The 12344-nt window shown below is 52.9% G+C and overlaps 1 protein-coding gene across 18 annotated transcripts in view; it reads right to left on the bottom strand.

The window, feature by feature from the left end:
* Positions 1-12344, bottom strand: part of LOC144155616 (TOX high mobility group box family member 3-like) — a 483094-nt gene that overhangs the window by 57213 nt on the left and 413537 nt on the right. For 16 of the 18 annotated variants that reach the window (XR_013319601.1, XM_077687166.1, XM_077687173.1 and 13 more), the window contains one exon: positions 1232-1312. The exons of 1 other annotated variant lie outside the window; for it this stretch is intronic. Coding sequence is in view for 16 of the 17 variants with exons in the window: in XM_077687166.1 (XP_077543292.1) it covers positions 1232-1312 (81 nt within the window). In the remaining variant the exon portion in view is untranslated. Of the gene's footprint in view, positions 1-1231; positions 1313-9790; positions 9811-12344 lie in introns of those variants that run through there. One more of the 18 variants, XM_077687175.1, reaches the window with a different exon arrangement.

Below are 12344 nucleotides of genomic sequence, written 5' to 3'. Positions count from 1 at the left end.
GAATAATTAACGTAGCATTTAAAACACGCTTTTTAACGAGTAAATAAAGTCTAATATGGTAATTACTATGTCCCAGATAGCCCAAAAATGTGCCGAATAAAACGACGTTTGGGTGAGGATTTCTGGACCACGAGGGAATTTATGGCGCTCGAGTGAAATGTAAGAGAAAAATGCAAGTGGAGAACGAAATTGCGCACGCACGCGTCCTTTAATAACAACGGCGTCTGTGCACCCGTGACGCAGCATGTTGACTCCAGAGCGCAATGAAGGTCTTGATGTCTACACTGCGCGCACGCACGCACACACAAAACGCGCCAAATTCAAACTAACCGCAAACGCGGTTTGAATTTGCCGCATATTTTTAGGCGTTTACAAGGCGCGTACACTACCGAACATTTAACGGCAACAGTTAAATGTTGTGTTTCTTTTGGCGTTCTACATTTTGATGACAATTTTCAAGTTGATGCACAAGTTAATTACGCAATTACTTCACTAATCAAAACGTAATAGCGAGTCCACGCCACGAGCTGGTCGCGGGGGGCTCAGACAGCGATAATCGGTAACACATAGAGCCCAGGCTTAGAGTACCGTTCCACGGGAGCTATTGCGATACCATACGCTGCTTAAATCTTTCGTTCTTTTTTACGCTGGAGGCGGTCCGCGTTCCGGCCCGTGACGTCATGCTCTGCTGGGCAAATTACATGCGCAGGCTTAATGCGGCTAGACGGCTCGGTGGCGGAGAATAGGAGGCCCACGCTAGCCTAGCGCCCGTTTGCAGCCGGGAATGTTTCCTATCCGACCGAATGGCCCAAACCAAAGGGGACCGGGGTGTCCTGTCAACGACCCCGCTCCGAGACGTCACACGAGGCGTCCTGCACCGCGCGCTCGTCCACCGGAGCTCAAGGTGCGAGTCCCTTTTAAAGGGGCCCCATTATCGCTCGGATCCTTCCTCTCGGCGCGTCGTGGGAGGGGGAGAGAGTACGGGCAAGGACACGCGCCGTAGACACGACGACGCGAAACAAGACGACGAAGAGGAACACGGAGCCGTGTGCCGCCAAACGGGGAGGGAAGCGCACACATCTATCTTCGGGTCAGCGACCCACTTTTTCCTGTTCGCTGGTTTCTTCCTCTTCGGCGGTGTCCCTGCCTCACGGCGCGTGGGACAACGGACAGGCGTGCGTACGACAAGCAGCTCGGAAGCCGGGTTTCAAAGGAAAGCGCAATTTCTCACCTGATCCAGGTATGACTGAGTGGCGGCGCTCTCTTGACCCTGGTCCTGCATGTTGAGGGACAAGTCGAAGTTATCCATCGCCTGCGCAAGACAGAGAACGGGAACCAGTTAGCGGGGCCGAGATGGATCAGGGCGGCTGCTGCTGCTGCTGCTGCCGCCGGAGCAGCGACCGCCGGGCCCGCTCCCCTTCGACTCTCACAGAGCTGGGCACGGGGCGCGAGACACTGCGGAGTGTGCACTCTTTTGTTTTTCGTCGTGAAGGCAGCCTGCGTTTGCCCACTAACAAGGCGCGAGAAGTACGCTCGCTTAAACGGACCAACTCGATCTATTGGTTCGAAGACGTTCGTAACGACCACGACACAACTCTGGCGCACTCAGTGAGAGTATAAAACAACAGAAAAACAATCAATTCGAACTCTATAAAACTGATCTGTGTTTCTCTTCTCCGAAGTCCCTGCGAGTGCTGGCAACTAACAAGTCGGCATCAGGTGAAAGTGAGGGACGGGGGAGAGGAATGTGAAGATCGGCGTCAACAGGCTTTAATTGAACTGTTGGCACGCAAGCGAGGGGAAAACGTAAGCCGGTAGCAGCATTAATTGTTCACAAATTGGGCTCCCTGACTTTTTCAGCGATGTGGAAACGCCGCTGCAGTGATGCCAGGCGATACTGAAACCAATGCGAGGGACACAATTGAGACTGCACTCAGAACCTAGCATTTTCGTTGATTTAGAGCGTAACCACAGACACGACACGCAAGGGTTCCTCAGCGAAAAATGCAGCGCTTCCTCCAAGCTGTAAGAAGCATAATATGAACACTACCCCGGGCTACACAAATTAAACGTCTTCCATCATCCACGACTCCACAGCGGGCTTTTTTGTTAACGTATATAGCTGAACGTGTCTGTTGGCGCGAAACAGCCCTTAAAGGTTCCGAGCTTGAATGGGAGCTTGAGAGAGTCACGCGCGAGGCGGAGTGTACCGCGGTGAGCGTACTACTGTATACATCCCTCGGGGGCAGCTTTTCGCGCCGCAGACGCCGTCGAGCGGTCGGTCGGCTGCGGCGGGAACGCGGTCGCGATTTCAGGATCCGGGGAATCGAGAAATGAGGAAACTTTCGTGGCGCAAAAACAGAAAATGTAGGGCGGCGAGGAAGGGAGTGCGAAATAATAATCATCATCATAACGGGCGAGGAGGAAAACGAGGCCAGAAGGGGGAAACTGAGGCCATTGTGAGGCGCCAGAGTGAACGAGCAACGGCACGTCCAAAGCGACACGCTTGGCTGAACGACAACATCATCAATCTGGGCTCCCTTTTGTTTCCCACACTTTGCTTTGTTCTCGGCAGAACAGGACGACGACGACGACGCGGGCTCTCTGCAAACTAGAAGGGCTCGCTTTCTCTGGCGCAATGACCGAACCGCGCGCGGCCGCCTCACAGCTGACCCGCCTCGCCCACAGAGCCCGGCCGCCTCCGTGCCACCACCCACTGCCGCCCAACGCTGGCGGACTCGAATTTGAATAGCCTGTCCGTGGGCAGCCTTTTCGATCACCTGCCAGAAGAACGATGTGGCGGAGGAACACGGGGCTACCCGAACCCTCCCCGTCTCCAGCTCCATCATTCCCAGCCTTGGCAGGCCAGTAGCGAAGACCAAGCACACTCCCGCTTCCCACAAGCGAAAGTTAGCTGGTGAGAACTGGTGGGGCGTCTCTCAAATAATGCAAACAGCGCGAACTGTTGCTTTTGAGACATCCAAATTTTCTGGCTTTCAGCGTTCACCTGAAACGAATCGTGCCCCTTTCCCGCAGTGCCGCTACGTAGGCGACAGTGGAACAGCGTGTCGTGCATTTGCCCAAAATTGCGTCGAAGGTTAACGCAGCCCATCTACACTGCACTCACGATTTACAATCACTTAGACGTTGTCGCCGGCGATGCCTCGATCGCTCATGATATCGGGCTGAAGACGTTCGCATCAAATCGCTCGAAATCGGCCGATTACACCATTCCCAGCAGCTAGAAGGAGCATTTCTTGATTAACGCATGGGCATGCAAACAACGTTCTGAACCACCCGGTTGGGTCGTTAACAGCATTTTAACACTTGCTCCTCACGGCAACTATTTAAAAAATACTAGTTCGAAAGCGTTAGTTGACTCGGTAGGCCGAAAGTCCGGCGTTCCTTGCACACGGACGGCACACAAATGCCCGAAAGACTAAGGAATACAATGGTGTAAGTGAGCTTAAATGAAAACTCCGCAAACTTTGGTCCGAGTGGGATTCGAACCTCCGGAATGCCAGATGAGCACGCAACCCCAACAGGATACCGGGGAGCGAAGGGGGTGTCGTCTTCACGGACGCCTCCAAGGACAATGGGACGACTAGAGCAATGGCGGTGGTGACAACCAGGAACGAGATGCTGACGATCGCATCGTTTCAAGTTAGAGACGTGGAAGAAGCGGAAGAGTTAGCGATTGCCCTAGCCCTCACCCTTCCGGGCATTGCCAAGGTGGTCACAGACCCGCAGCAAGCATACAGGAACTTTCAGTCGGGCTGGGTGTCATGGCAGGTGGTTCGCGTACTGAGAGACAGAACGCCTCCTGGGAGCCAGGTTGAATTATCGATTCCGGGTGGAGGGCTAAGAGTTCGCCCACCGACAGGCCCGCGCGTTAACGTACCGGGCAATGGACATGTCAGGGACTATAAGTCGGCGTATGATCACTTACAGGGAGATAGTGAGGTACTATCCATAGGACAGGCAGAGACTTCCTGCCCCGCACTCAGAACTCACGCGGGAGCAGCAAGTAAGGTATCGACAGATACAATCAGGATTCATCCCTCACCCCCGCCTACTCAATGGAATGTGTTCCCCAATCAGTACGAGAAGAGCTGTCGTTATGCAAACCGCCAGGTACTCTCGCCACATAATAGGAGTGCGACTTCAGCCAAGAACACCCACCCCCATCCCCATTTCCTCCCATGATAATCCCACCCTTTCCCCTAGATTTTTTTTGTGCAGCCCCGCCTTGGAAGATCAGCTTCGGCCGGTAACCAGAAGCCTGGTGGCGAAGGCAGCATGTAGGATCCTGTGAAGAGGGAGCCACTATCATCCAGCGCACATTCTCTGAAATAGTTTTTGCTCCTCCTCCTCCCAACACCACAAAAGCTCGCTGGCGTTAGCCGACTAAAGGTGACCTGGTGAATGGGTTGTGGCCTTCGACTTAGAAATGCGTGCTAAGGACATGAACTGAGGCCTGTGCGAGTAATTCAGGCCTACTAATTACATAGGATCAATTAAGGAAGTAGGAGAGTATGTTCCCGTTACATGTCCCCTTTGCTTGGCCAAGCGAGAGCGGGTATGCGCCAAATTATTGTGACTCGGAGAAGCAGAAAAAGACCCTAAAGAAAAAGGACAACGCAAATAATGAGAGGGTACGTACGTTCGGCAATTGGACATTAATGCTTCACCAATTTCTACATCATAAGGAGCGCTTAGGTGCCCCAGAAACTTTTTAAAGCCCTATTTTGCTGCAAACTACTGCTGATTTAACGGGCAACATCGAAACATAGGAGCACGAGGAATAATTTTTACTAAAGAAACAAAACTAAATATATACACTACAACATCTCTTGCATAGACGACTTAAAATCGCCCCCGCCAGGAAGGGAGAACTGTGATAAAAATGAGAGCCGTTTCCCCTGTGCGTGCCGTGAAGCGCTAGTTCCGTTTATTCTTCTCGCTGTTATAGAGCGCTGCTAATTGAAGCGAAGCTGATTAGCTTATCACAGCTAAGAAGCACTTTCCCGATTTGCGGAAAATATGGCCACCACATTGCACTGTTTTGGCTTCATGGATGCGGTTGGCACGGATACAAGCCCGTCTCACCGGATCGAACCGACTTCTGTTTTCGACTCTCAATACCTTTAATGGCATGAAAACAGGCTAAAGAAAGCAGGCCCACTTTACTCGTGTACTTATTCCCTCGCATCTCGTCTATGGTGGAGGCAACTAGCGCCCCCCCCCCCCCCCCTTCTTCTTATATCAGGACAGTTAGGTGCCTATATAACCGGCATGGTGTAAAACAGCAGGGCGCACGAAGGATATAGATGGTATTCACTGAGAAGTTTAGGTGTCAATTTCTTCACTTGGAGACACCGGAAACAGTCACGGACATGGCCGGAACGCCACGGACATGGCGTGGTTTGTGCCACTGCGCCCGCATGCCACAGAAAAAAAAAAGGCGTGCGTCGTCTGCTTTGTTTCAACCGGATTCTGAACGGTGGTTGGTGTCGACAGAGATGTTATTAATCGCTCTCACATTGGAGTCGAGGCATTGCTTTGCGATCGGTTGGGTAGAGTTTGGAACGTCCAACACACATCATGTGCTTAGCACGGAGAAGTACTGCCATCCCGCGGAGCCCGACGTAACCAGTGACGGCGCACTCGCATGGTTGCCTGCATGCGTGCCTCACCAGTGAATACAACCTATAGGCAAGGAAATCCACAACGCAAGCATTCGATGGAAACAAAAAAAATGGCTCACTCGACGCCAATTTTTTTGCTTCAACTTTGCATTAAATGATTCTATTCAGTTTCAACGCAACCTGCACAGTCTAAGAGAAGCGAAGAAAAATGCAAAGGTCGTAGTACTGTACTGGCATAAAACCTCTTAGCAGCCGCCGTGTGCAAGAACATTTCCGGAATGCGCTATGGAGAAACGACCCGAGGCAAGGTAACACAAAGAGAGGAATACGGACCCGTTCGACGACGTACTTGATGAGGAGCAAGCGTGCCCCACAGTCAGGACCTTAGGAGACGCCAAGCAGCAAAACAGAGCCGACGAGCGCACCTTAGACCCGACAACAAAGCATTGGGTTTCCTGATGCGTACACTAAGCACGCGCTCGCAACGCAGCTTCGCGGAGTAGAGTTACGACGCCCGACAGCTCCCACTCCACCACACAGAGCGGGGCAAAAGCGTTCATGGCAAATCACGTGCCGCCACAGCAGGCGCCAGAGTCACTCGACTCCAAGTTTGAAAGCGGGCAAAGGGGGTGATCCACGGCAGCCTGCACTCGCGACCACTTAACAGGGCACGTGAGCACAACAGCCACTCACGCAGCGCTGAAATTCTATTCTCGCCCACGGTGGGCGAAAACAGAATTTCAGCGCTGCCGCCAGTAGAAACACGACCCAGCTAAGGTATCCGGGCTTTTGCACTGGACTCCTTGCTGTCCGCCGCAGAGCCGAGATATATATGGACAGGGTAGTTCGTTTTTGGATTTCATATATATTTTTAAATCGGTGGGTAAAAATCGGTGCTATTTTAAAGTGATAATCTGGAAGAAATCATTTTTCTCTTTTTGTAAAATCATTCCGAAATATTTTTGGGGGGGTAGGGGGGGGGGGGGTAAACCTACAGCCTAACTGCGTAAAACACTAAGTTTATTTTATCAGAAGACATCACGAGCATATCCCTAACGCGTTAAAATTGGTGTTTGTTTCAAGCGGACTTCTCTCAGCTGGGAGAAAGTTCTCTCGCCATCACAGCTGCCCTTTGCTAGGCACAACAGCACCATTCAGGGAAGAACAGGGTTTAACCGGATAACATGTTCGGGGTGTGAAAATCGAGTAAAATCATGTTTTACCCGAAAACGAACAACCCTAGATATAAACAATGATCCTTCACCATCCCCAACACTATCGTGAAATGTGATGCAGTACACCGTATACAAGACGGGAGGATCGTATACCAGACTAGAGAAATACGCGACGGTCACTAACGGTCACTGGTGACGGTGACACCAGTGACGGACACTGGTGTCACTGCATCAGCCACCGGCGTCAGACTACCTCTCAGTATGTGGAAGGTCTTAAATTGCTGCGTCACGTGCAATGGGCCAGCTAACGGCGATGTCAGTGTATCCCCATTCATTGCTCAATAAAGTTCAAACGATGTTACCCGAACAACGACCCACAGCAAATGCCCGTAGAAGCATTACTAGTGAAACTGATGAAAGAGGAAATCATTCAGCGGAAAGTTTCCGACGTAAAAGAAGCAGACTAAATAATATTATCCCCCGTACATCCTTACCCCATGCGTTTCAACATATCCATTGTTGCTGTTTTTTTTTTTACTTATGCAGTTGTACACGAATACGCGAACGCTGCATTTGAATCGAGTCATCCGTCCTCTTTACGATACATGTGTACAGGATACAGCTCGTCCACAGGGCGCCTAAATCTCACCATCAATTCCGACATCGAAATTAGGTGAGGAGTAACTATGTCGTTCAGGCCTAATAACAGGTCCGTCTGTATTATCACCGATGCCTATTTACACACCCAAGACAACCGACAGCAAGCAATGCCGTTACAGTGCCTTAGCGGTTTACAGCACGTTACGACACCGCGTAATAATGGCCCATCCTTTAAGTTAGCGTGGAGACAGCGAATGTCAAAGTCCAGAATTCAATCTGAATGAAAAAGGGCACTAGCGCAGGGGCATTAAGCAATGCAAAACGCATGCAAGCGTTTCGTATTGTCCCTGCGCACATGCATTTTTTTTTTTGTCAAATCGTACGCTGGGCTTCCTCATTCGCCGAATTCACACACTGGATCACTTCGATTGGTCATTCTGCACCGCTGCGATGAAGACGACCTATATACGGGGACTTACGAGTGTAAGGCGTCCATGGCGTCTGCTCGAAAGCTCAAAACTTTTCCGTGCGGCAGAACTGGAACGGCACCATCCATGCTTTCCTAGCAGCCTTACCATTACAGAAGCAAGAATGCACCGAGCAATGAGTAAAACAAAAACAATACGCTTGGGATCCCGCACAGGGGCCTTATTCACAAATCACAAGTTTTGTGCATTAGTCTAGTGTGTGCGTGTGCGTGCGAGAGAGAGAGAGAGAGAGAGAGAGAGAGAGAGAGAGAGAGAGAGAGAGAGAGAGAGAGAGAGAGAGAGAGAGAGAGAGAGAGAGAGAGAGAGAGAGAGAGAGAGAGAGAGAGAGAGAGAGAGAGAGAGAGAGAGAGATTGGGGAAACCGAAACGTCTTTTATCTTCAGGCTCTATCCGTTGCTCGGTGTCCTCCCCACCAGCCTTACTTAAACCCTCGATTTTAATAACCCCACCAGAAATGTCCGCTAAAATTCCAAGCTCGACGGCTCGAGAATATCCAGCAGCTGCTGGCGCCCAGTTCTCGCCTGAAAGCTCCTGATTACGACGAGTATATTATGATGAAACACATCATATCTTTTCTACTAATGCCCGTTACTCTGCGCACGCTAAGCTTGCGTCATAGCGCAGTGCACTGCCTTGTTAACACTCCGAGGACACAAAACTTCGGAACCAAGTTCAGCGCTTCTCGAAAATGTCATGTAGTAGAAACATCGACAAGTGTGGAAAGAAAAAATTGTCCTTCGTGCCTTCCTTAGCGTCATCCCTCCATTCCCCGTCCTTTTCAGCAGGCACTAAGCCTGAGACCGTAAACAGCTTACCAAAGCTTCCGCTTCACCAATTTCTCCGTCTTCCAATTCACTCGTTGTTCCTGGGACTTTTTTTGCTGCTTGGGCGACTATGAAATAGAGGCAGCGCAAAAACGACCCTAATCAAGACAGCGGAGAATTCATTACGAGCCGTTACTTGTTAGGCCTTTTATTTCCTTTGGTAATTCAATAGTCCCACAAGTGGCTCCCGATTTGCATTTCCCGCTCCGAGCGCGGCGGCGGAGGCGCATCGGGCGGGACAAAGGGGAGCAAAATATGCGGAAGGGGAGGACGGCAGCTGTGCAGAATGAAGAACGCCAAATGGGCTCGCATGTGTCACAAATGGCCTGCACCATTTCCATACCAATAAGACTGCAATCAGCCAAACTGCGTTATGCGGCCTAATTACTGCCGGAGCTCCTCGGTCCCGCGCGGAGGCACTCACGGTTACCGAAAACACTCGCGCGCAAAAGGGAATTCACGCGCAGGTCCCATCACCCGGGGGAGAGCCCGAAGCGGCACCGAGGAGCCCACCACTCCGGCAGTCGTCCGCCGACGAGCTTCGGCCAATGGGACGTCTCTACCTGCGCGAAAGTATCGCGATTGCCGTGCACGCGCGCTAAATTCGTGCGCGCGCAGAAATGGATATACGCGTCAAGTGGCCGCGTTTTCATTTGCCCGCCGGGGGGCATGCACAGGAATAGCGCGCGAAAGAGGCGCGCCAAGACAAAAGAAAGGTCGAATTTTCGAGAATACGAGCAACACGGTTCACCAAGTGCGCCCCATTAGGCGCTGCCAAACAATACGCGACCGAGCACATTAATCCGGAATGCACCTTGCGGCGGCCGGGAAGTGCGGCAAATTTATTCCGGGCGGAACGCGTAACAACGTTGGACGCCATGCGCCCGGGCAGGACCAGCGTTGCGGCGAGGAGGTTCCTTTCAGGCCGCAGGTCTGTCAACAAAGGAATTCCGCACTGGGTGCTTGTTTATTCGACGGCGCGCAGTCTTTGAAATGCAAATCTACGTTGCCAACGGATCGTAACGCCATTCAAATGCAAAGCGAACACTGGCTCACCAGAAAGAAGCGTGCCCCGTCGGACGAGGCACGAAAACAACCAACGCCTCCGTGTTCCCGCGCAGCACGAAAGGCGAAGCCAGCTGATAAGGGCCGGCTCAAGGAGGGAATGCTAATGGGTGCCCCTGTTTCGGGCCGCTTCTGCCGCCGCCGCCGCCGCCGGGACGCGGAGAACCGTCGGAACCCGCCACGCGCGGGCCACGCGCGCCACGCAGGGCTACTGCTGGCGGGAAACAATACCTGCAGTGCGCGTCGCAAATGACTGCTTCCCAGGAGGCCATTTCACCGCCCCCCTCGCCCTCTCCGCGGCACCACCACCAAGTTGCCACAGCGGTGGCAGCGGCAGCGGCATTCTTGGCTCGGCCATCTGTTGCTGCCGCCTCAACGGCGGTGGCCATTTTAGAACAGGCGCCGCCGCAGACGAGGGCCCCGTCTCAGGACCACCTGCCGGTGCGCGGCCACGGTTGGCTGTTCACTGCGCGCCACTCGACAGCGAAACCGAGCTGCTCGCTACAGCAGCACGCGGCGCTCAAATGGAATACCAAAAATGCAGCGGGATGACGCACCACGGATATCCAGCCCTGGAGCGATGTGAGCCACGCGAGACTTGGATGATGCGCTCCTTCAGCCGCTTGTCCCAATATGGGGGGTTTTCTTTAAAACGCGAAAAATATTCTACGCTAACGAAGTAGCGACGGAAATTCTGCATTCGGTGTTTCTTTTGACGGTGTACAATTCTGGCATCGAAAATTTTAGGTGGGACCTGTCAGGCGCTCTCTCGTACTCAACGCGAGGTCTCCAGTGCCACGCGAGCTTGATTTGGTCGCGAAATCATCCTAAATCTAGTTTCAGCTCTCCCAGATGCGACACGTTCGAGGCTAAAAGCGACTCGTGTGCCTCAACACAGCCGGAACAGCTGCTCAGGCCAAGGCGTATGACGGTGGGTAGCCCTTTGTCAACGCCGCCCACCGCGATAGGACGCGCGAAAACCGTCCGTCCGCACAGGCGTGGCTATACGCGCGGGATGTGGAACACGCAGAACTGGGCCTTCCACAAGAGGTGGCTCATTACGCGAGCATACAGGAGGCGCCAACAGGAAGGCTAGCACTGTCGATGCAGCGTTCCCACACACATAAAGATCGCTTGATTTGCCACTAAAAAAGAGCCCCTCCTCCTCTCATCCCAAAATATCGCCTCCAGTATCGATTGGCACCGATCAATGGGCTCACAACGGTTCGTGGTCTCCAAGCAACTCGTTACAAACTCAAACGCCGTCCCACGTGTTTTAATGACGGCCGTGAGCAAAGAGTTTCGATTGCTACCCGCCCGGGGGAGAAGAGAGGAAAGCAGCCGGGGGAGGAACGTATTTAAAAATGACCGCAACAAATCGTTGCCGCCGCCAGTGAGCAGTGGTGGTGGCGTGGTCGACCACCTCGTACAAAGTGATCAGGCAAAAGCACAGAAGGCGCCACGAGATGTACAAGTCCGTTGTATCGACCGGCAGCTCCCCGCTGTGTCGGGCCGAGAGGAACAAAGTCGAGGCGAATAAACAGCCCCGCCACGCCGGGCCGCTTTGCGCCACCCGGCGCTCAACTATCGATTGCAAAACGTGCGCGCGATTAGGGAAATGAAAACGGACTGTCGCACATGGCGTCCGGCAGAGAGAGAGAGAGAGCTCGCACGCAGCGGGCACATGAAAGACTGACCACGGATTAGCAGTCAAAACCGAAGCGGACAGCGTGGAAAAAAATAATATAAAGCGCTTCTTTGTGTTTTTTTCTTTTTTTGTTCCTGTCGCAGCGGCTGCGATGCAACCGAAGCGGTTACCTCGATGCATCACTGTTGGACCTCAAGAAACGACACGGCTCGAAAGTGCCGCGACGTTTGAAAGCCAGACAGACTATTCCGAAAGCAACGTAACACAGCCTTTGCACGTCGGTCTCATGCGAAGAGGCTGCATGTTGGCGCGCAACGTCATCACGGGGCCACGGGACCCGTAACGCCGTTCTCCTCGCAGAAGTGCGCTCCAAACCGGTTTCTCCTCCCCCAGACAGCTGCCAATGCTGAAGCCCTGTAGTGGTGGCGGGCGCAACTGATTTCGGTGCCCACTCGACTGGCGCCTACGACATGCGCGGGCCGGTGGGCCAGCTGTACTTTCCTGGCCAGAGGGTATGCAGTACGGTGAACTGGGCACACGTTCCTGCAAACACACCGCAGGTAGAACCCTCGATGCCGTGAACGGGGAAAACAAGTGCGATCAACCGCGGTGCACAACAGGGTTGTTGCGACAAGAGCACAAATTCTGCACAGCACTTACAAATGGCCTAAATACGCCGCACCCCTCTCACTGTCCTGTTGCTGCATTTAAAGGAGAACGTTCGGCACGGTTCATCACTGACAGATTGAAAGCGAGGCGACGCGCCAGGGGACAGAAAAATGCTTGAAAGGTGCGGCAGCAAACAAGAGGCCAGAATGGGGATGAGGTGCTCGCCACATCTCCAAGCAGTCAGTCCTACGCGAATGGACTCGCCCAGCGCCGACGAGCGGAGAGAGG

Source organism: Haemaphysalis longicornis, unplaced genomic scaffold (genome assembly GCF_048455015.1).
Source record: "Haemaphysalis longicornis isolate Haplotype H1 unplaced genomic scaffold, Haemaphysalis longicornis Haplotype H1 scaffold_1, whole genome shotgun sequence".
Taxonomy (NCBI): Eukaryota; Metazoa; Arthropoda; class Arachnida; order Ixodida; family Ixodidae; genus Haemaphysalis; species Haemaphysalis longicornis.
This window is presented reverse-complemented; position numbering and strand designations above follow the sequence as displayed.